Raw genomic sequence first — 23,298 nt, 5'->3', positions numbered from 1 at the left:
TAAATAGATATAAGAAGATGGATGAAATGCATGAATGAATTAATAAATTGATTACTGAACAACTTTAGATACAGAAAACTATGTCCATATCGAATATGAATAGATTTCCCGAATGTTTGTAACAGCTAGGTCAGATCAAATAAAAAGACATTGATGATTGCAAAAACTACATTTGAGTATTAGCGTGAGAGTGAATGTATAACTTCACAAAGTGTGTCATAGTGTTGGTTTGATCAGAAGTCCACTACTACCATTTCCTAGTAATATATTGACTTCTGGTTAAATTTCGAGTCACACTGTAACATCCAAGCATAGTAAAACCTATAAATATAATATCTGATACATCCTCAAAGTGACAGCTAATTGGATCTGCCAATGGTCATATGGTCAGTTAAAAGTTTTTCATTAAAAATTTCGAAACAAAAATTCGAGGACAGTTAATGGCAAGGACATGATATGTTCCCAATTAAATATTTTACTGAAAAACCAGAAATATCCAACTTAATGATTTGTAGAAAACCTTTTTTTACACTAAATTGCCCTTTTTTTACAGATATTTCTGTATTCCCACTTGACATTATCCTAAATATTACTTAAAATCTTCACTGCTATTTTTATTCACTACTTTCATACTATTTGATAGCCAATGATATTATTGAATCAAACAGCACTAAAAATATGCTTAATATAGGAACCATATCTTTTTAAACATAAATACTTGACATTAAAAAATTTTGATCAGATATTTAAATATGGTTTTACTATATCTATTTGATAAGCAGAGATCATCTAAAATCAAGAACTCATAAACTCACTCAAAACAAACTTTACTTTTGGACGTTTATCTTGCACTGAAAGTTTAAAAGTTATACATTTTGTACAACTAATAATATAAAGTAACAAAAAAAGGAAAAAAACAGAATAAATAGAATATGTATTTGTACCCAATTTCATTTCTTTCGGTTATTGGTGTTTAAAAGAATTTTATATATATTTGAATAGTATGTGCCATGTGGACAACTTGAACTAATACATAAGGTGGAGAGTTGTCTCATTGGCAATCATACTACATCTTCTTATTTTTATATAAGAAACACTCAGGTACTAAATTACTGTAGATTCATTTATTTTTACGGGTTATAAGTGGATTGAGGAAAAATGCTATTTCTGTGGATACTTGATCTAGGGTTTTGAAAAATTCTGCATACAGTCTAAAATATTATTCTTGGTTCAATTCTGAAATTCATGGTTTATCTTTATCCCCCAAAAAATAAAAAAATAAAAACCTCATATGTTATAAGAATCCACATTAGTACAGAAAAAATACATATACATCCACTTTATTTGAACTTCGGTGGATAGTTGTCTCATTGGCAATCATACCACATCTCCTTATTTTTATATAAAAATGGAGGAGAATGTGGTATTATTGCCAATGAGACAACTATCCACCAGAGTTCAAATGAAATGGATATAAGCAATTATAGGCCAAAGTACAGCCTTAACAATGAGAAATACCCTTTCTATGTCTGCTATAAAAGGCCCAGACATAAAAAATGTGAAACAATTCAAACGAGAAAAGAAACACCTAATTTATAACACAACAATTTACGAAAAAAAAATACATTTCAACATGATGTGAGAACATTTTCTTTAATAAAACCTGCCGAAGATTCAATAAAATCTTAGTGGTTGCTCTGTATTAGTCCTATAAATTCTATTTTGATCCTATCAAGACTTTTCGACCTATTCATGTGTTAACTATTTTTTGGGTACATGAAGCTAAAACCAGCTGTGTGAAACACACTCTTGATCCTTTTCTTAGACCTTTCTGACACTTTTAAATATACTTGAAGAATGAAAGGAGAGAGATTATAACAACACTATTAAATCAGAAACTATTCATGTGTTAAACGTTTTTTGTACATGTAGTCAATTCTTCTGTTAAACTTTAGTGAGAGCGATTTAAAAAAATCTAGTTGTTAAAAACCAAAATTGCTCAGGCAAAAATCAGAGAAAAAAGTTGTTTCACTGAGACATATTGATTTCTATTCTTGACATTAAGGGAATAGTTCTTAATAACATTTAAACACCATTGACAAATTGCAGGACTATTACATAAAACATGAATAGTTTCTGTTGTATGAGAAATACTGGAAATTCTAGCCACCCATAAATAAGAATTGAAGTAATTTCTGGTTTTAGACAGGAAAGTGCTACCAGTAATTTCTGTTTTAGACAGGAAAGTGCTTCCACTCATCTCTGGTTTAGACAGGAAAGTGCTTCCACTCACCTCTGGTTTAGACAGGAAAGTGTTCGCAAGGGTTTGCTAGATTTCCTGGTTTGTATAAGTTTCTGCATATTTATGCTGACACAGCAATGTGCCATTGTACTGTTTACAATATGTGAAAAATACTTAACAAAACAGGTAAGCCAAGACCACCCCCTCGAGTTATGACCTGATGCCCTATTATCTGATTGTTCACCCCTCGGCAATAATTATTAAGATCTTGATTAGTATAAATGTGTTACTATCATCATAATATTACATCATGTTACAAACAATTTACAACACGATATAGGAAATACGCAACTAGCTGTAATATTAGTTTTCTTGGCTTTTTGTCAAATATGTTTCTACCGTAGCAAATTCCTGATACTTGTTTATGACACAATTACTGGACAGAAGTACATGTGTTTAATTTTTGTTTTCCCCTTTTTTAGTTCAATTTATGAATTTTGCAACTCCTGCCTTTTCGTTCATTTTTTGTTATATGAAAAATCAATTTTTTGAAATTCCTTAATACAATTTAAAAAATTTTTTTTTTACATTGGATTTTTTCACATTATTGTTCTCCATATCTTTTTAGTAGATTTAAAACAAATGTAGGAGTTTGAAATTCCTATTTAATGGTGAGTTGATCAATTTCTTTAATCCCAGAGTATTGACAACATTTTTGTTCTCTTTTGGGGACCACAGAAACTTAAATACATGCTATACCAGGGAAATTCAAACCAGACTTTTTGTGGTTACCATATTTTTTTTTTATATAAAATGTATAAAACTCAAATAATTTACATTCTGTCTGGCATACAGTGCAGCTATTTCATTACCTTTTTACATACTGCATTGCCATGGTCAAGTTATATTACCAAAGGGAAATAATCCAATAAAAAAATGTACAACTTGACTAAATGATACAGATATAAAAGAAAGAAGTCAGTGTGGAAAAGTTGATAAATATTAGTAAATGTTTATTATATATAGATTCTATCACTGCATCGAGTGTGATACGATATTTATCCACTCGAGACAGTTAAATTTTCAAATTTAACTGTCGAGAGTGGATAAATATCGTATTACACGAGATTTGGTGGTGGAATCTGTTTCTCTAATGATTTTCAAACAATATGCAGTCAAACTTATTCCTTCTTTTTGAATGATCTGCAAAAAGATGTGTTCTTTCTATGTGACGTCATCAGGCATGGTCGCCTTTTTTCATGCCTTCACAATAGGAAATTCAGAGGAAAGCAAGAAAATTCGACGTCATAATCGGATTTTAACCAATGAAGAACTGAGATCAAACGAACCACACGTTGATTAAATTTTTTTTATACAATGGGTGCAGAAACGGATAAATTGACAAAGAATTAGAGAAATATGCTTTATACCATATTGCAAAAAAGGTTTTGTGGAAGAAATAACAACGTTCAAAGATAAATAGTATATTTTGTCCAATCAGCAAATCAGATTTTATATGCATTAAAATAAGGTTTTAAGTGTATTTTTATTTCATTAAGATTTGTGTATAAAAAAAAATCAAATGAAATATTTTTCATAGTATTAGTCTTCAAAATTTTTGCAAATATTTCCACTTGATAAAACCTTGAAGGCCATCTTTGATTTCATCTTGTAATCCTAGATATCACTATAATGCTTGATTGATTGTACATTTTACAACAAATATAAAATTATGATAGTGACTGCAGTGTAAAAAACTACACAGACTATAATTTTTGTAAAGGTTACAAACTACAGAAATCTAGATGATTGCTTATATATATATAGTGTAATTTTGTTTAGAGGATGGTATATGCTTTTGATTCCATTTTACATGCTGGGTATTCGTAACCATTTGATACAAGGGATTTACAACTCCAAATACAGAAAAGAAATGGCATGACAAAATGTTACATTATACTCTAAGACTATAACAATTCATATCAATGTAAAAATTGGATATAACTCTTACCTGCTGTAATCCCTCTATCCTCAAATGCTCTCACAACCTCAGCAAAAACTTCATCTACTGAATTTTCTGCCGAAATCTGCAGGAAAAAAATGGTAAGAAGCTACAGTGTGGACAAGGTAACTGGCCACTAGGATTACAAATGCATCAAAATTTCCCACTTTCAGTATCATAAATTTCTGATTATCCCGACAACTGGTGTAATGATAGAGATTTCTCCCTTTACATTTCAAATTGTGTCAGTTATGTCCCTTGTGGGAAAATTTTCAATTCTATATATCTTAAAAGTCTTAAAACTGACAAGAAAACCTTTAACACTAAAAGAAAGATTATTTGTGAAATCACAAAAGGAATACAGAAAATGTGAAAATTTTCTTTGGAATTTGGAGGTCTGTATGATTTCCAAAAGAAAAGTACCCTTTCCACTTTATTTTCCTTGCTGTAGTATTCAATAACAGCATTATTATTATCACGGAAAGTCTTCAGTCTTTTTTTAATTGTTTCTTCATTATCATCAACCCGTCCACTTGTTTGTGCTCTTCCCAGAAGTCTAGAGGTCATAGTCTCATCGGAAACACTTAAGTACAATAGAAAGTCACTTTCTTTAACCTGAAAAAGAAAAGAAAGGAAAGATTAATTGTAAACACTTGTATAAACATTTTAATTTCCAGTGGCCAATATTATATTTATACACCGCACAATACTGTAAAGAAGGCCTGAGTTGGAACAGAACTATATTATTCTCAACAATTGTTCAGAAAAAAAAATGTCATCACATGTCAAAGTTACCAGGTATCAAAAACAAGTCTATACTGAAGTAAAGTTAAAATTTACAAAAAACAGACGATATACATTGTATGTGTTGATTAAAAAATAAACATTTTATTTTTAGGATGCCTGATTTCCACAAACAGTAAGAGCAGATTTTTGATACTTATATACCATTAACATTATATTCCGTAATTTATAATCAGACTACATAATTAAAAGTATTATGTGTACCTCATAATTAAAAGTATCAAATGTACTTCATGATTATAAACTGTTATTTGTTGAAAAAGTACAATTTAATAAAATTTCTGCATAAAATCTACTTAGTACCAGTATATACAATTTTTTTTACACTCTTCTTGTTTTTTATAATTTGTTTATCAAATACAAATGTAGTACCTCATCTTCAAATCTGACTCCCTGTTCCATTTGCCTTGGATATCCATCAATGAGAAATCCTCGACTGGTGGCAGCTCTGGCAATCATATTATCCTTCAATAACATAAGGACTGTTTCCTTAAAAAAAAACAAGCAAAAGTTTTAAAATGTAGTTACTCCCAACATTTCTATAATTTTTAAAAAACTACTGAAAAATTATTTTTTTAAATCTAATTTTACTTGGTTATTTTTTTCTTTACAAAAGTTAATTGTTGCTTCAATTTTAATCTTTTTGTGGTCAGATATTGAAATACTTCAACTCCATACAGCAAGTGATTTCCCAAAATATAAAGTATCTACATAGCTAACACCAGGAATTTCTCTTTTTTATTTTTCAAAATAAATACTAACAAGTGATTTTATCTCAATGATTTAAAAGTACACTACCCAAAGAAAGTTTTGTAATACTTCCATGAGATTAATGGGGATCAAACTTTGAGGGCTTATATCTATGTAGGAAATCCTCAATATGATCTGAAATTAATATCATTCTGTTTTTAAAGGATGTTAAATTGATTAGATAGGAAAACTAAAAAAAATTTGGAGGGTAAAAAAAGTGTTTCTTCCAATATTTTAAAACTTTTTTCGTGAAAGAAATGTTAGTTTCTATGCATATGTAATTTTCAGCCATCAGATTCACTTCGTCAACTCTGTGCGTTGTATTCAGTTTTAATTAGACCATGTACAAAAAATTGTTAAAATTGTTACTTTCAACTTTGACCACTTCCGTCAAAGTTTGTCAACAGTGTAGCTGTCTGAAATTTGACCAATATGGCTGTAGTACTTTTGAACACACAAATGATTGATGATTAATAAAACAGAAAGTAATTTGAAAGATAAATCAGTCTGAAGTTGTGTTGCTAAACTCTTTTTTGAGTACTGGTAGTATATAATATATGAATGATTATTTGTAGAAATTTTTCATATCTGAAATTATTTATTTAACCCTGATCAATTTTAATGACATTACAATAGTTGTCTTTATTATTTTCTGGTAAAAATTAGCTTTAAAAATAAACAACTATAAGGGTTGCAAAACGACACATTACAGTCAAATTCTTTAGATAATTGACATGAAAAGTATTTTTCAAAACCCTTTATTTCTAATTGTTTTAGAACTGAAAATCAAATTATGATTATATTGGGCATGTGGAAAATATGTATAGTGCATAAACCCAAATGAATTGAAAAAGGGATTAACAAAAAAAAATTCTTTGCTTGTATTTAGGGATCATAACATTCTGTATGTGCCTGTACCAAGTCAGGAGCCTGTAATTCAGTGGTTGTCGTTTGTTGCTGTGTAACATATTTGTTTTTCGTTCATTATTTGTACATTAATTAGGCTGTTAGTGTTCTCGTTTGAATTGTTTTACATTTGTCATGTTGGGGCCTTTTATAGCTGACTATGCGGCATGGGGTTTGCTCATTGTTGAAGGTAATACTGTGACTTATAGTTGTTATCTGTGTCATTTGGTCTCTTGTGGAAAGTTGTCTCATTGGCAATCATACCACATCTTCTTTTTTTATATACTCTCTCCCCAAACTAAAATCCTGATTTTCTGTTTGAAAGTTTTGTACAGTGTAGTTGCAGGGGTTTCATTATTGTTCATGTACTTTACCCATTTGTAATTGTTACTTTCCAATATATTCAATGAATACCTTTATCTAAAAAATCCTTAATTAAGGTGGTACTTGTCAGTAGCATAGGAGGGTAAAATTACTGTGTACTGCCTCCTAATGAATAACCTGTAGTTGATATGATGATTTTCATGAATGTAATATGATTTCTATACCTGAGATATAAAATCTTACCAAGGGTACAAGTTCTCCTTTCTCCATTATTTCTGTAAGTTTCTTCCCTTGTTCTGACCCTGATGCAACCTCTGCCCTGAGGAGGTTACCAGTTGACAGATGAGTATAGCCATATTTCTGAACAATTCTCTCACACTGAGTACCCTTGCCACTGCCAGGACCACCTTTATAAAAGAAAAACATAATTGACAGCATAATTAAGTGAGACAGATTTCAAAGCAGTTGTACATATAAAAATAAGAAGATGTGGTATGATTGCCAATGAGACAACTCTCCACAAGATTACACAGAAATTAACAACTATAGGTCACTGTACGGCCTTCAACAATGAGTAAAACTCATACCACATAGTCAGCTATAAATGGCCCAAAATGGCAAATGTAAAACAATTCAAACGAGAAAACTAACAGCATGATTTAATATGTACAAAATAATGAACGAAAAACAAATATGATATACAGCAACAAACGACAATCACTGAATTAAAGGCTCCTGACTAGGGACAGACACATACAGAATGTGGCGGGGTTAAACTAGTTTGAAGGCATGCCAAGCCTCCCCCTAACCTGGCAGCAAACATCTTTAACCACTCCACATTCTGTATGTGTCTTTCTGAAGTCAGGAGCCTGTAACTTAGTGGTTGTCAGTTGTTGGTGTATATCATATTTATTTTTCGTTAATTGTATATTATACATAAATCAGGCCATTTAAGTTTTCTTGTTTGAATTCTTTTACATTTGTCATTTCAGGGCCTTTAATAGCTTGCTATGCAGTATGGGTTTTTCTCATTGTTGAAGGCCATAAATGACCTTTAGTTGCTAACCTTCTACCTTATTTGGTCTGTGGTGTAGAGTTGTCTCATTGGTTATCATAAATTGTAATTTTTTATTTTATTTGAAAAAAAAACTCCAAGCATTGAGATACATAGATATATACATAGTAAATAATATAAGTATTAATATTAAATTTTTCAATAGCAATCTAAAGCTAAAATGTTAGGTACGCTAATTTTATGCATATATATGGTAATTATCTACTAGATCATTCTCATTTTTTATCACTCAGGAATAAATTACATGAATACGTGGAAAAAGTTAATGATGGCATTGGCCTTCTCCTCTTACCACATGCATCTCTGTCAATACTATGACATCGAACATGAAAGGCACCAGGAGAGGCCACTAGAGATCTAAACATATAAGGGTCAGGCAGGACATGTTCGACAGAATTACAAAGTAAATAATAACCAAAGTCAAGGGGAGACAATTCAAATACAATGAATCAAAATCAAGTATCTATATATATATATATATATATAACATCATAGATAGCAATTTTATGATGCACACAAATCACTGTCCAATTGTGATGTGCATCAACATCTTATTAATTCTACATGAATTATTATAAAGCCTTAAATGAGTACAAAAAGATAGATCTCCCCTCACATATAAACAAAAAGATAGATCTCCCCTCACATATAAACAAAAAGAAAGATCTCCCCTCACATATAAACAAAAAGATAGATCTCCCCTCACATATAAACAAAAAGATAGATCTCCCCTCACATATAAACAAAAAGAAAGATCTCCCCTCACATGTAAACTAAGTTTTTAATCAATTTCCATTTACTCTCAAATTTCTCTCCTGCTTTTGGTGATCTGTAAAAGGATATAGATACATTTTCTATATGGTAGGTATTTTTAATCATAGTTATTGCACCTGTAAGTCGGTAATGAAGCGTGAAATGTAATACTTAAACAGAACAGTGAATAGATTTAGGGAAACATCCCATGACTCTGACCAAGAACAATATTTTTTATCATACCACAACTTCTTATTGTTCTTATAACTATAAAAAAAAATACTGCCAAGAGTGAATACCTTCTATGTAAATGTTAAACCAGATTTAGAGGCAATACAGACTACATGTCTGGTTATATCATCATATTGCAGCTCCAACCTATTTCATTCCATGTGCCTGTTAGACATTTGTTATTGTATTCCATGCATGAAACCTAAGGATCATTCACTATGAAACTCAGTTTTAATATTGGGTATTCCATAGAAAAAGATTTTCCACTGAAGTGAAGCAAGCAAAAATTAATCCATTAATCCATAAAAATAGCTTATTAGTATCCACATTAACTGTCAGTGTCTATTCATTTCCTCAGTTATCAGTAGTTCTCATTACTAAATGCAAACATTAATTTCTGAATTAACAGATTAACAAAATTGTGTATAGCAATTTGCTTAAAATTATTCTTGATCTTAAAAGGGAAATAACCCTGACTTACCTACAACAAAAACCACTTTGGCGTTCTTTAAAGCTTCTTCTGTAAATATAACAAGAATTATCTCCCATTACACATATTATAAACTTATTATTTTATTCAGAGTGATACTGTAAAAGAGCCTGCATCTTTAGGAATAATACAAATTAAAAAAAAAAAAAACATTTTTCTAATTTTCATTTTTCTTAATTGTGGAGAATTAATAAATGCATGCAGCTTCAAAAGTTGATCATTCTTTACAATTATTTTAGTTTCAGAGGGCCATTATTAGATGCAATTTTACTTCATTTATTACATTGTTATTAGTAATTGCATAAAACTGGCTTTGTATATGCATTTTGAAACAGTAAGCAGAAATGTTTTGATTGCTAGGCAGACTAGAAAAAACATTCTTTCTAAGTTGGGATACATTTGGCAAATGATTTTTTTTTCATTTTGTTTTTTTACTGAAAAAATCTTAGCTGTTGGGGATATGGAATCAGACATATTAAAAATAGAACCATCTTTTACAAACATTCCATTTAAGATTTGTTGTTGTGCTTGCCAAATGTTGGATTTTGTTTCAATTTTTCTATACATGTATTTAGTAATGGTAGTCATCTATAAGTTGTTATAGTCAAAGGACACTGAACTTAGTCCTAAAATAGACTTTGTCTTCAATATAAGCAATCAACAGTACTCAAATAAATTTTTTATTATATAATTGTTTTTTTTTTAATGTAATCTTCGACTAATAGTATGGGTGATCATATATCTTGTTGTGAAAATAAGAAGACCTGCATTTTGTCCAAGTTTTATTATTAGCAGTAATTTTCGACGCTGTAATTGGTAGGTAAAGCCATCAAAGACAATTTGGTAGTAGATCACTACTGACAGTGATAACAGTTGAAATGTGTTCCAATTAGTCCAGTAGTTTTATGGGAAACTTTTGTCCTACAAACAAAATGACAAGGGACATCCACAATAAGTACCAAGAGATGTCAGATACTCATTTCACCTCTTTAAACCTGATGAGCTTAACAGTACTTTTTATTCCTTATTTCAATGAGCAGATTTTTGAGATTGGACATTCATGGTACATGACTTAATCTACTATATAGAATAGATTATATATTGATATAAAATAGATGACGAATGAATGTCAATCAGACAACTATATCCACCAGAGACAAAGGATGAGGATGTAAACAACTTTAGTCATTACTGTGGATTCATTTATTTTCGTGGGTATCGATTTTCGTGGATTGAGGAAAAATTGTATTTTCGTGTATACTTGATTTCGTGGTTATGTCAAGTCTGCATAAAAGCCTATAACAAATTTGTACTTCGTTGAACATTGAAATTCGTGGTTCCCATTTACCCACGAAAATTGGTTTCCTACGAAAAATAATGAATCCACAGTATATAGCATTCTACAAAGAGCAAAACCCATATTGCATAGTTAGCCTTAAAAGGCTTTGATATAACAAACTGAGTTTACATTTTATGCCTTTTTTATACCAGTATTTTATATACCTTATTTCAATGATGTAATTTACTATGAAAGTTTAGATACGATGGTTTTTATTCTCCTTTACATTTCCTTGTATTGTATTGCTTTCTTTATAGTATTATACTTTCATTGTTAGTTGTGTTATAACACTTTATAAATAAAAATGAATGTCATTTTTTTTTTATAAAAAGAATTTTAGATGAGCTCCCCCCATATATTGCACTATCCAGTATACATAAAAGTAATAATCGTTCTGTATAACTTTGAATGATATTTAAATATTTATTTACACTTTTCCTCTTTGTTGAATAGTTTTATCTTTTATCAACAGATTATGAAAACGACAGCTCGGATAAAAAATTAAAAATCTAAGGAAAAGTAAATATGATAGATAGAATTAACTTTCCATTAACTTTACAATTGGCATATTTAAAATAAATGAGGTAAATGAGGCACAGTAAGGGGTTTCAACAATAACTCTTAAATTGGTGCAAAATCAAGCACTGGATTAACTACAAATGAATATTTTTTCATAAAATTAGATCTGCATCAAATGCCATTTACTTGGTTCAAATGAAAAACTGTATTCCCCTAATCAAGTTGCCTAGTTATGAATTTTACATCATATAGCAACCCAATGTTGTTGAAACAAGATAACTTAGTAGTCGGTCCATATCAATGATATAATACCCATGGTTTCTCAGAATCAACCTTAACACAAAACTGTATAAGTGTCATACCATTGAATTTACTGAAAGTTAATAAACAATTGCCCTAAACCTCACGGCTCAACCATTGGTACTCAAGCATGAAATGTAAGTCATGGTGACCTATTTTTGCATAATACCACTGTACCAATGGCACTTGTTTCTATTCATGGGAAGATCCACTATCAACGTATATTTTTGATCTTCCCATGGATAGAAACAAGTGCTTGTGCACTGTACTGTACAAAAGCAGCATAATACTAACACATCCTTGATGGACCTGGACAAGATGACCAAGATCAATATGAATGGATTGAAAAAGATAAATTCTTATATCATGGCTGCTTGATAAAGACATCACATAAACAAGAAATATGTTCCAGATAAGGTAGACTAGAATTTGGTTGACTGAAAAACTGAATTAAAAAAACAAGTATGATATCAATGAATTTAGGTAGATTATACCAGGATTGACATATTTCTGAGGAAATATTTACAGATGAGCATGTGGTTAAAAGTTGGTTTTTCAATACAACATCTAATATTTTGAAGTTGTTTAAAGTATGATTGATATGGTTAAGAGTCACTATATCTCTACGACTTGTAACTTCACTGTCAGCTTAGATCTGAACCATTAAATAAAACAACCAGTTATTCATGCATAAAATATAGGTCAAAGTGACCCAATATTATCATCCAACATGTACACATTAGCCAGAATAACAAGATAAAGTTTATGGATAATAAATACATGCTGGACAGATAGGTATTCAATATAGACAGAATGATTAATATATTTCTTCCCTGTGCAGGCCTCCAAACCATTATGTATATAAACAAAGAATTAGATTTGATTTTGATTTGATTTTTGGTGTTTTGACGCCACTTTTAAGCACCGCTTTTGGGCTATTTCGTGGCGGTCAGTTTTTATTGGTGGAGGAAGCCGGAGTACCCAGAGAAAACCACCGACCTTCGATAGGAAAACTGACAATCCTAGTCAATTAAGATTGGAGTCGAGTGGACCCGCACGAGCGGGGTTCGAACTCACAACCTCAGTGTTTACTGGCTAGTGATTACAGTAGTAACTACTTGGACCACTCGGCCACCGAGGCCCCTACAAAGAATTAGATAATATGCAAATTTTATTTTAACCACAAATACATTGTAGTTTGTGTTTTAATTTTTTCAGATGAAGTAACTTAAATAATTGTTGTCAACATAATGGAATTTTTTGTGAATGTCATACAAGTAAGAGGTTTAGCTACCTATAAAACCAGGTTTTCTACATAAGGAAATGCCTGTATCAAGTCAGGAATATGACAGTTGTTTTCCATTCGTTTGACGTTTTGAATTTTCCTTGGAGTTCGGTATTTTTGTTATTCTACTTTTTTTTAAGGCTGCTTAATTGATTGATGGGTACTAAATGTCATGCTGCGAATATTGTATGCATATATAGCACAGAAACATGCAATGTTTGATAAATAAACTCTGCTTTGTACTAGACTAACATACTGAATCAGATGTTAAATGTTCTAGCTCACAAACCCAAAGTCCTCAGGAAGACATGGTCCCCCTCAACAGATAAATTTATTTTCAGACTCCATTGGTTTATCAGTTTTTTCTGTTACTGCTAAAAGATTTGCTTTGCAGAGAAGCAACAGATACCAAGTTTGTTAAAGTTATATAATCAAGCCATGGTTAGAACAAACTGCTTCCCACAACCCCAACAGACACATTAATTCTGATTTTTGCCTTATCAGTCTTTGCTCTACTACTGTTAAATGCTGCATGTTTCTTGGAGAAGCAGCAGAAACCAAGTTTATTGGAGTTGGTTTGATCCAGCCATGGATAGAACCAACAACCTTCTACACTCTATATGAGCATAACACGATACAATAAAGGAAGTTTATGGCTGCTAAAATAAACATTTATTTTTTTAGTTTTATTTATAAAGTTCATGAAAGATGTCTCCATTTTAACAATAATCATATATATTCTATTTGTAGAAATAAAACAATAATATTATAAAAAAATTGCAACTTAGCATATGAACAATAGAATTGACACATATATTAATTTTATACAAAGCGATATAGCCTAAATATGATAAAAGACTGATTGTTTGTAAGATTAACTCCCTTAATAATATGATTACCTCCCTTTGAAAATGGCTTAGAAAGTGTCATGATCATTGTTTACAAGCATAAACAGTTCATAAAACAAAGCCACTTAGATTTGAAAGAAAATTTTCGGTCTGATTAAATGTAAACAAACAAAAAATTACAACAATTGAGTTACTGGCTTTTGTACTTTCCATAATGAAAATTTATACACAAACAAAATCAACAGATATCCATTCAAGATCTTACAACTGTGTTCTACAAGTTTTTTTATTTTCTTTTCATTGGTAATTACATATTACCTCAAAGAGTATGAACATAAGAAATTAAATGTTCTCATTGTCAAATAAAAAGCCGTTAATAGCCATTGAATCATGAGCTCATATTCCAAGAATATTGGAAAAAAATCTGTCTGTTAATTTACAAAAATGTTATGCAAAGACATTTAACATTAAAATATCATGAGCTGATCCAAAATTACCTATCTCCCTAAAAATCTTTTTTAAAGTCCCTTTCGATGTGAAAAAAAATGTCAAGGAATGAATTTCATCTTCAAAGTTGCATCAGCCATTACTATATTAAGGGTGTGTTTGAATATGCAAGGCAGTTAATTGAAGAATTAAAAAAAAAATCACAGTTCTTTTATAAAGAAAATTAATACAAGTTTCTGCTGCTAAATATAATAAAGATTCAAAACATAAAATGAATATCACAGCACTTAGAATATCACATACATAATAGAGAGATAAAATAAAAAATGGTGTGTCTAACTTGGTTTTACCCATTATAACATTTCATAAATAAAACATGAATCAAAAATATTTTTCTCAAAAGAGTTTTGGTTTAACATACATATCCCTTCTTTTTCATTATGGCCATTCTCTATTACTCTCCCAGTTTAAACAATGTAATGCAAAGTAAGGCATATTTATATTATTTGTAAATGTCAAGAAAATTCAACTGAAAACCATTCACAAGTTTATATGCCAAAGTCCTTTTCTACATGACATGCTGATTGATCCAAGTTAACTGCATATAGTATATTTTTTTTTAAAGATATAAGCTTATGAAATTGCTTGGTAATAAAAATTGATTGAAATGATGCCGATTTGCAATAATTTGGTATAACAGTTTATAAAAATAAAAATTCAATCATATTGATTTTATATGAGCAAATTAAAAGTGAGCACTTTTATCAATTAGTGTAAATTGACAAGAGCCAAAGCCATCTTATTGAAACTATCATGACCATTCATTTAATAATTGTTTCTCAAGCCAATATACCGTAAAGAAACAAGCAGATTTTAAAAGAACCAAAGATAGAGGTACTAGTATAAATGTATTGAAACCAAATATTCTGATTACCATAAAATAGTGAAGATGTACTCTGTTTGGAAAATGAGATTCAAATATGTAATACAAGCAAAACAGTTAGATTTTACAATTTGTAATCAACAAGACAAAAAAACGTGTAGCTAGACAGGCAAATATAACACAAAAACTGCTGCCTTATAAATGCAAGCCTCGATAGGTTTGTAGATATGTTGTTATATAAAATATTACATATAGTAAATTCAGGTTCATTTTAATTTAAAATTAACAAGAAACAATTTGGAGGCAACATAAAAAATATGTTACACTCTTTTCCCTCTAGATATATTAAAAGATATCTCTTCAAGAACACAATTTTTAAAAGATATCAAATTCACTTAAATAAACATTGCAATTCATAGAATAAGAATATGATTGCATAGTTTTGATAAAATATGAATTTAATTTAAAATTTAAAACAACTTTACATTTAAGGTCTCGATTCTGTTTGAGGTATTCATATACTGATTTTTTTTTTTTTCAAACAAAAAAAAAGCTGCATAAATATCATGCAATTGGAGTACTTTCCCTTGTATCACTGAATGTTATATTTCATATTTTTTTTTTGTGTATTTCACAAGAGTGCATGAGTATTACACAATATTTGTAACTGACCAATAACAAATCAAACATATATTCCTGAATGGTCTTATTCTTTTTACCACAAATAGAGAGTACACATTCTGGTCAAACAAAGTATGAATAGAAGGAGATAATGGGAAAATGTTAATGAGACAACAGCAAGTGTCATTATTAGAAGTAATAATATTGTTTTTATCACAAAATAATTGCATCTTTATGTCCCTTTAGGAAATTAGTGTTGAAGTTAAGGCAGACCTATGATGGATCTTTTAAATTATTTAACAAGTAGTCTTGAGTAGGCTGTAGAGCAAAACATATTGTTTAGACCCTAGTCTATTATTGAAGACCTATAAATTGACCTTTCGGACGTCTTTTGTTTTTTTTAGGTCATAGGGTTGCTGTCAAATATCATTTTATTCACATTAAAGATAGCTATAGCTATTGATGGTTTATAGTTCTTGGAGATTCACTTAATCTGTGTTGCAGATAAAATCCTCTGTTATAACACTTTTGTTTAAATCTTAATCATTTGAAAAAAACTTTGAATACACAAAATTTAACTAACTATAAGAGAATTTCTGTAGCGGCCCTTATATAAATCCAGCATTAAAAATATTCTGTGAAAAAAAGGTGACAAAAGTTCTTATATCCAATGACCATTTTAATAAAAAAATCTTATAAGAAGATAATAATTCTCTAGTCCTGTGTAAATCAGTATAACTTATTATAAATTTTTAGATTTTTAAAGAATAGAACCAAGATACGACGATTTTCCTATTTTTTATGTGAGATACAAAGACAAAGCTTTGAAACATCAGAAAGTTATGTCAATGTTCCATGGTTATTTGTGATCCTGGCTGAGCTTTTGAAAATCCGTACACATTTTATCTATCTACTGCTAATCTAAATGTTTCATTGTGAAAAAGTTTATCTGCTAGGTACCCGCTGCATCTAATTTTTCCGTGTGTGATGGATTTGCAACATTGTCACCGGTTGTCGTGGAGCTTTCGGGTGCAATATCTTTCTCTATCACTTCTTCAGCAACTTCTTTTTCATCTGTAAATAAACAAACATGCAAGGTCATTCCAAGGTGCCATGCTTATGTTGAAGTATAAAAAAGGTCATGCTCACAAGTCAGGGCTAAAGTAAAATAAGCGTGGTAAATAGCTGAATTGTTTCTACATTTTATTTTTCAAATAACTACTTTTAAAGCACCAACTAGAAACTGTTTAGTCCTTCATAAAATAATCATTTCAGTGCATCTAATTTCAAAATAACTGATTTTCCATAATACGATTTCTACAAGAAGAAAAAAAATAAGACAGACACTTCTGAAAATCAAAAATTGCTTCTCTTCAATCACTTGAACTCACTATCACAAAAATGATTAGTTTAAGTACAGCTTTATCGTTAAATGTTAAATAGCAAAGTTGTGACATAAAAAAAAAAATTCAAACAAAAAAACTGAAAATTCTGTTGGTCATGTGAGAAACAATATTTTATTTTCAGAAAAGGCCTTCATAATTTTGGGTGCACAATTACCTAGATCGACATTCTTCTTCTGTGTCCTCTGAAGGTAACAAATTCCAGGAAAAAAACTTAACTATCTTTGGCATTTTTTTGAATAACCGACTAAAATTACAAATCTGCTGGTTGTTTGGGTTTAAAAGTAAAAAATTTTTAACTATTCGTTTTCTTCAGTGATTTATGACCATCAAAATTTTCATTTTTACACTTATTTTGAGAGAAATTGAACACTTCTGGTACATTCTAATTAGTGATTTATAAATCTGCAGAAAATACTATGCATGATGCAAGATGATTCACACAGAAAGGTGTAGGGGTTAGTAGAGACCAGTTTTTCGCCTTGTGAAATCTGAACATCATATGTGATATTGCACCCCATATGATAAGTATAACAAAATATATATAGTTTATGAAAACATATAATAAAAGTACAAATTATGGTAAGATAAAAAATATCACAAAATATGTCATATAATCTATGATTGCAGTGGGACAAAATACTAGTTTTATGCCTTTTTCAGTTATATCTAAATTTATAAAACCTGAATTTGTGAATTAACAAAATATTTCAAGCAACGATGATTACAACATTTATGTCAATTTCTTAATTTATACCAATTTAAAAAAAGTTGATCCATGCCTACTGTGACACAGTAATAGATATAACATAAAAAAAAAAAAAAAAAAACAGTTAATGTATTTCTTTATAAAAAAGTTAATTTGATAATGACATATATTTGTATCATCGAAATTTAAAGCAATATCTTCATATTTTCTCTTTTTTATCAAATTTGCATTATTTATGAATATTTCGTTAAAGTGTTCAAGTAAAAAAAAATGTTAAGGTAGCTGGGGTGTCTAAATGTCTGATGATACATTTTTTTTATACTTCTATAAAAGACTTCTGGATCAATGTACTTTAAAATTTCAATATAAAAACTGGTGGTCACTTAAAATACATTGAACTTTACGAAATCACTATTATTTTATATAGGGCAAACTTAATTTTTCCATATTGAGGAAACATTAAGCAACAAAATTGGTTAAAATTTGATGAGAGAATTGCTATTCATAAATACTTCGGCTTCCGAAATATCAACTAATAAACTGTTGACAAAGAGATATGTTTGCCTGTCAGCATAAGATTCAGAAGAAAAAAAATCTAATGGACAGCAACATTGTTTATTATTTCAAAGTCACTGGACCATGATCTTGTGGGCAGGGCCTAGAAATGATCTTTTTTATAAGCAACATTATAATAATAACATTTGAATAAACTGTAAAAACAGAGATATGTCTCGCCTATTTGTTATTTTGATAATGCAAATCTTGAAATTAAAATAGCAATACTTTAACATGTAAGTTATGCAAATATTCAAATTCAATGAACCATGACTGAAGGTACAGGGCTAAACAATCTCCACTACCACTGCATACCAAATACCACTGACTTTTCATAAGTCGTTCCCTTTAAACAAACCTAAACACAAACATTAACTTGTAAACTATGTAAAAGTTTCAAAGTCAATAAACCATAATGAGGGGGTGCGGGTATATAATCTCCATGGAAATGAAACTTGCAAATGCCAATACATTTGCATACAAAATATCATTGACTTAACATTAGTGGTTCATCTTAAATGGACCTAATCACAAACTAATACATATGCAAACTAAGCAAAAGTTTTAAAGTCAATAGACCATGACTGAGGGGGCAGGGCCAAATATTCTCCATGGAAATGAGATGTGCTAATGCTTATACAACTGCATAACAATTAACATTGGCCTTCCACTAACGGTCCCCCTTAAACTGACCTAATCCCAAACTAATACATCAAAACTAAGCAAAAGTTTCAAAGTCAATAGACCATGACTGAGGGGGCAGGGCCAAATAATCTCCCTGAAAATGAGATATGCCAATGCTTATACAACTGCATACCAAATATCATTGACCTACCACTAGTGGTTCACCATAAGCAAGACTTAATCACAAACTAATACATTGTTGACGCCGCCGCTGCCGGAAACAGCATACCTATGTCTCGCTTTTTGACTCCGTCAAGGCGAGACAAAAATTGCTAATTAATTCCAAGTTGCTGACCCAACTAGTGGGTAGGGCCTCAAAATGGTTGACAAACTGAGATGTACAGACAGCAATGTAACTTTATAGACGATATTGTCTATTGTAAGTCTATCAAACTAACTTAATAAAAAAACTTAACATTGAAAATTGTTAATTGATTGAAAGTCACTGGACCATGACCTAGGGGACAGGGCCTTGAAATAGTCGTCAAACTGATATGCACTGATAGTAAATGCAACTTTATAGAAAATATCATTGACCTATCGCAAGTAGTTCATATCAAACTAACTTAAGCAGAAAACTTATCATTGAAAATTGCTAATTAATTCAAAGTCACTGGACCATGTCCTAGGGGGCACAGCCTCAAAATAGTTGTCAAACTGATATGCACTGATAGTAATGCGACTTCAAACAAAATATCAATGATCTATCACCAGTAGATCCTATCAAACTAACTTAAGCAGAAATCTTAACATAGAATTGCTTATGAATTCAAAGTCACTGGACCATGACTTAGGGGACAGGACCTCGAAATAGTCATCAAACTGATATGAACTGATAGTAATGCAACTTCATACTAAATATCAATGATCTATCACAAGTAGTTCCTATCAAACTAACTTAAGCAGAAAACTCAACAATTGTTGAAGCCAGAGCTGTTGTCGTGGGAAAGGCAATCTGTATGTCTTGCTTTCCACGTCTTTCAAAAACTTAACATTGAAAATTGCTTAACAATGAAAATAGCTTATTAATTCAAAGTCACTGGATCATGACTTAGGGGGCAGGGCCTCATAATAGTTATCAAACTGATATGTACTGATAGTAATGCAACTTCATAGTAAATATCAATGATCTATCAGAATTAGTTCCCATCAAACTAACTTAAGCAGAAAACTTAACAATTCTTGACGCCGGAGCCGGAATTGCCGGAAAAGCAATCCCTACGATACGCATCGCTGGTGAGACAAAAATAGGGGGTCACAGGCCTTATTTTCTTGAAAAATAAAAAAAACCCAATTTTAAAATTCAATTCAATATAATTATCTGCCCTTGATTTTAAAAGGGTTTTTTTTTCTGAAATTTTAAATACACTTTATACTGACACTTATTTTTTTGATAGTTTAACCTTTATTTCAAGTTTTAGATGTTTCTGTTGTATATTGAATGATACTTGGTAAAATATTTTTAAACCAAAAAATTCGTAAGGGTTCCGCGGAACCCAGTGTCTCGCCTACTTTTGCTGTTAATCACAGGCTCAACAAAAATGAGGAAAAAAATTAATAAAAATATTCCTCTCTATACTATCTTTTGATTGTAAGTAGCTTCTGTCCAAGTTTGGTAAAAATCCAGGATAGTTTATGAATCTAATAAATGTTTTAAAATAAAAACTTAAACTGCAGACTGTTATGTAATGTTAACTGGAAGAAAAACTAAGTCCATTTATAAGTAAAATACGGAAAAAATGGAACAAAATTTTAACAAAATTTCCTTTTAGATACTAGCTTTTAATCATAAACAAGCTTCTGTCCAAGTTTGGTACAAATCCAGGATAGTTTAAGAAAGTTGTTAAAATTTCAAAAACTTTAACCACAGAGTGAATGTAATGTTAACTGGCAGAAAAACTAAGTCCATTTATAAGTAAAATACGAAAAAAATGGATTTTTTTTTTTACAAAATTTACTCCTGGAAACTATCTTATGATCACAAACAAACTTCTTTCCAAGTTTGGTACAAATCCAGGATAGTTTAAGAAAGTTATTAAAATTTCAAAAACTTTAACCACAGAGTGAATGTAATGTTTCCTGGCAGAAAAACTAAGTCCATTTATAAGTAAAATACGGAAAAAATGGAATTTTTTTTTTACAAAATTTACTTTTGAATATTATCTTATGATCATAAACAAGCTTCTGTCCAAGTTTGGTAGAAATCCAGGGTAGTTTAAGAAAGTTATTAAAATTTCAAAAACTTTAACCACAGAGTGAATATTTGTGGACGCCGCCGCCGACGACGACGACGCCGACGGAATGTAGGATCGCTATGTCTCGCTTTTTCGACAAAAGTCGAAGGCTCGACAAAAAGCATTTTTGCAACATGCCTAGAAGGGATGCATTCAGAAAAAGACACCCAATAAATATTGTCTTAAGAAAGCCATTTGCATTCTTTGGAAAAAGGCTTATAACTTATGAATGACTCTTACCACATACAAAAGGCCATTATAAATTATGTGAATGGAGATGATTATTTCATTATTTAAAATAGCCAAGTTGAACAGATGGGTTATCTCCCTTTTTTCAACTGACACACCACCTTCACACCTTCATATCAGCCTACAAACATATTTGATGTGGTATAAATGTATTCATAATCACATTCTTTACAATTAGCCTGTTTAATCACTAATCTACCATGCTGTGTGGATCATGTAAACAATGGTGGTTATTATTGTTTATGTAATCTGTAAGTGATCAGTGATTTACACATATTATCTAAAATATCAGATAAATACATAATGACACTTACCAGCTCCTGGTGGCTTTGGCTGAAAATAAACAATACACACAATTATAATTCATTTTCATTTTGAAAATTAATTTTGTTCCTTACTCAAATGTGTTTTTTTTGGTTATTTTGGGTTTCTTTTTTTTTTTTTGGGGGGGGGGGGGGGGATAATCTTATAAACCAGAACTCTCAAATCATTTTTCATTATCAAATATTTCCTTAAGAAAATGCAACCACCAACCAACTTTGATTTCAAGAGCCTGTGTTATAAAATCATTTCTACATAAAAATTTAGTAAGACATTATACTATCTATTCTGAATTTACATTTAGCAAACATAACTAGCTTCTTGAAAAAGTTTTAAATCAAAAAGAAAAACTTAAGATAAAGAAGGCTACCCAGGCAAATATTTTACTTTCTGAAATGAAAGCAAGGTCGTGTATAATTCAAATTTATGAAATTAAATTCATATATTTAATATTAAGGAGGTAATTCATACTTTAATAAGGAAAAGTTGTAAATTCTTTACAGAATTTTATGAATGACAGTCTAAAATAGTTTTTGAGTCTTAATTTGTGTTCCCTAATGCTTTAAATCTGATTAAAAAACATACAAGTTTCAACAATAATTAAAAAATCACAAAATATTAAACATATTAATAAATAATAATTATTTACTTACATTCATTTGAAGAAGTAAATGTTTTTAGTCTTCAGAAACTCAATATCTCACAGAAATCTACAGGTGTTCTTATAGCAGTGAGATAAAAGGGGTCCCTAACAATAATTTGCAGATCAAATGTTCTAAATAGCATACAATGTATCATAAAGGGGCATAACTGTACACAATTCAGAATAACAGCTTCAACAAATTGCTATAGAATCATTTTTTTTCAAATTAAACAAGAGATTGCATTTCAATCTTTTTCATCATTTCAGTTAGCAATAAATAGATAAGTAAATATTTCTGTACATGGCAAAGGATTATCCTTTTCTGGGCCCCACTGTATATAATTACATATCAATAATTGTGATCTTAATGTAGCATTGTTTTACTGGGAAATGTATGTAGGTTTCATGGGGAAATAATTTTATATACAAGAAATAACTGTAAATCAACCACAATAATTCTAAGGTGACTTTCTTAGAATTGGATTAGAATATTATAAATGATCCTCATAAATTTGTCAAAAAGAATTATTTATTGACAAATTTAAATTTTCTTTTATTCTTTTTGGCTATGAAAAATGAATCTTTAGCTTTTCAGTTTAATTGAAAGACAGTAAGATTTTAGTTTAATTCTTAATAAAATTACTAGGTTCATATAGACAAATAAGCAAATAAGTTGTTAAT

The 23,298-nt window shown here is 30.2% G+C and overlaps 1 protein-coding gene across 4 annotated transcripts in view; it reads right to left on the bottom strand.

Annotated features, from left to right (window-relative positions):
- LOC127729661 (adenylate kinase isoenzyme 5-like) overlaps positions 1-23,298 on the bottom strand; it is a 59,315-nt gene that overhangs the window by 21,355 nt on the left and 14,662 nt on the right. For 3 of the 4 annotated variants that reach the window (XM_052237511.1, XM_052237509.1, XM_052237513.1), the window contains 7 exons: positions 21,968-21,986; positions 9,569-9,607; positions 7,272-7,435; positions 5,421-5,537; positions 4,668-4,859; positions 4,254-4,329; positions 816-851 (listed from right to left, as the gene is read on the bottom strand). In XM_052237511.1, the coding sequence (XP_052093471.1) occupies positions 816-851; positions 4,254-4,329; positions 4,668-4,859; positions 5,421-5,537; positions 7,272-7,435; positions 9,569-9,607; positions 21,968-21,986 (643 nt within the window). The remainder of the gene's footprint in view (positions 1-815; positions 852-4,253; positions 4,330-4,667; positions 4,860-5,420; positions 5,538-7,271; positions 7,436-9,568; positions 9,608-21,967; positions 21,987-23,298) is intronic. The other variant, XM_052237510.1, reaches the window with a different exon arrangement.

This window comes from Mytilus californianus, unplaced genomic scaffold, assembly GCF_021869535.1.
Source record: "Mytilus californianus isolate M0D057914Y unplaced genomic scaffold, xbMytCali1.0.p SCAF_2, whole genome shotgun sequence".
NCBI classification, from domain to species: Eukaryota; Metazoa; Mollusca; class Bivalvia; order Mytilida; family Mytilidae; genus Mytilus; species Mytilus californianus.
Note: the sequence above shows the minus strand (reverse complement) of the source record. Positions and strands in the feature narration are given on the sequence as shown.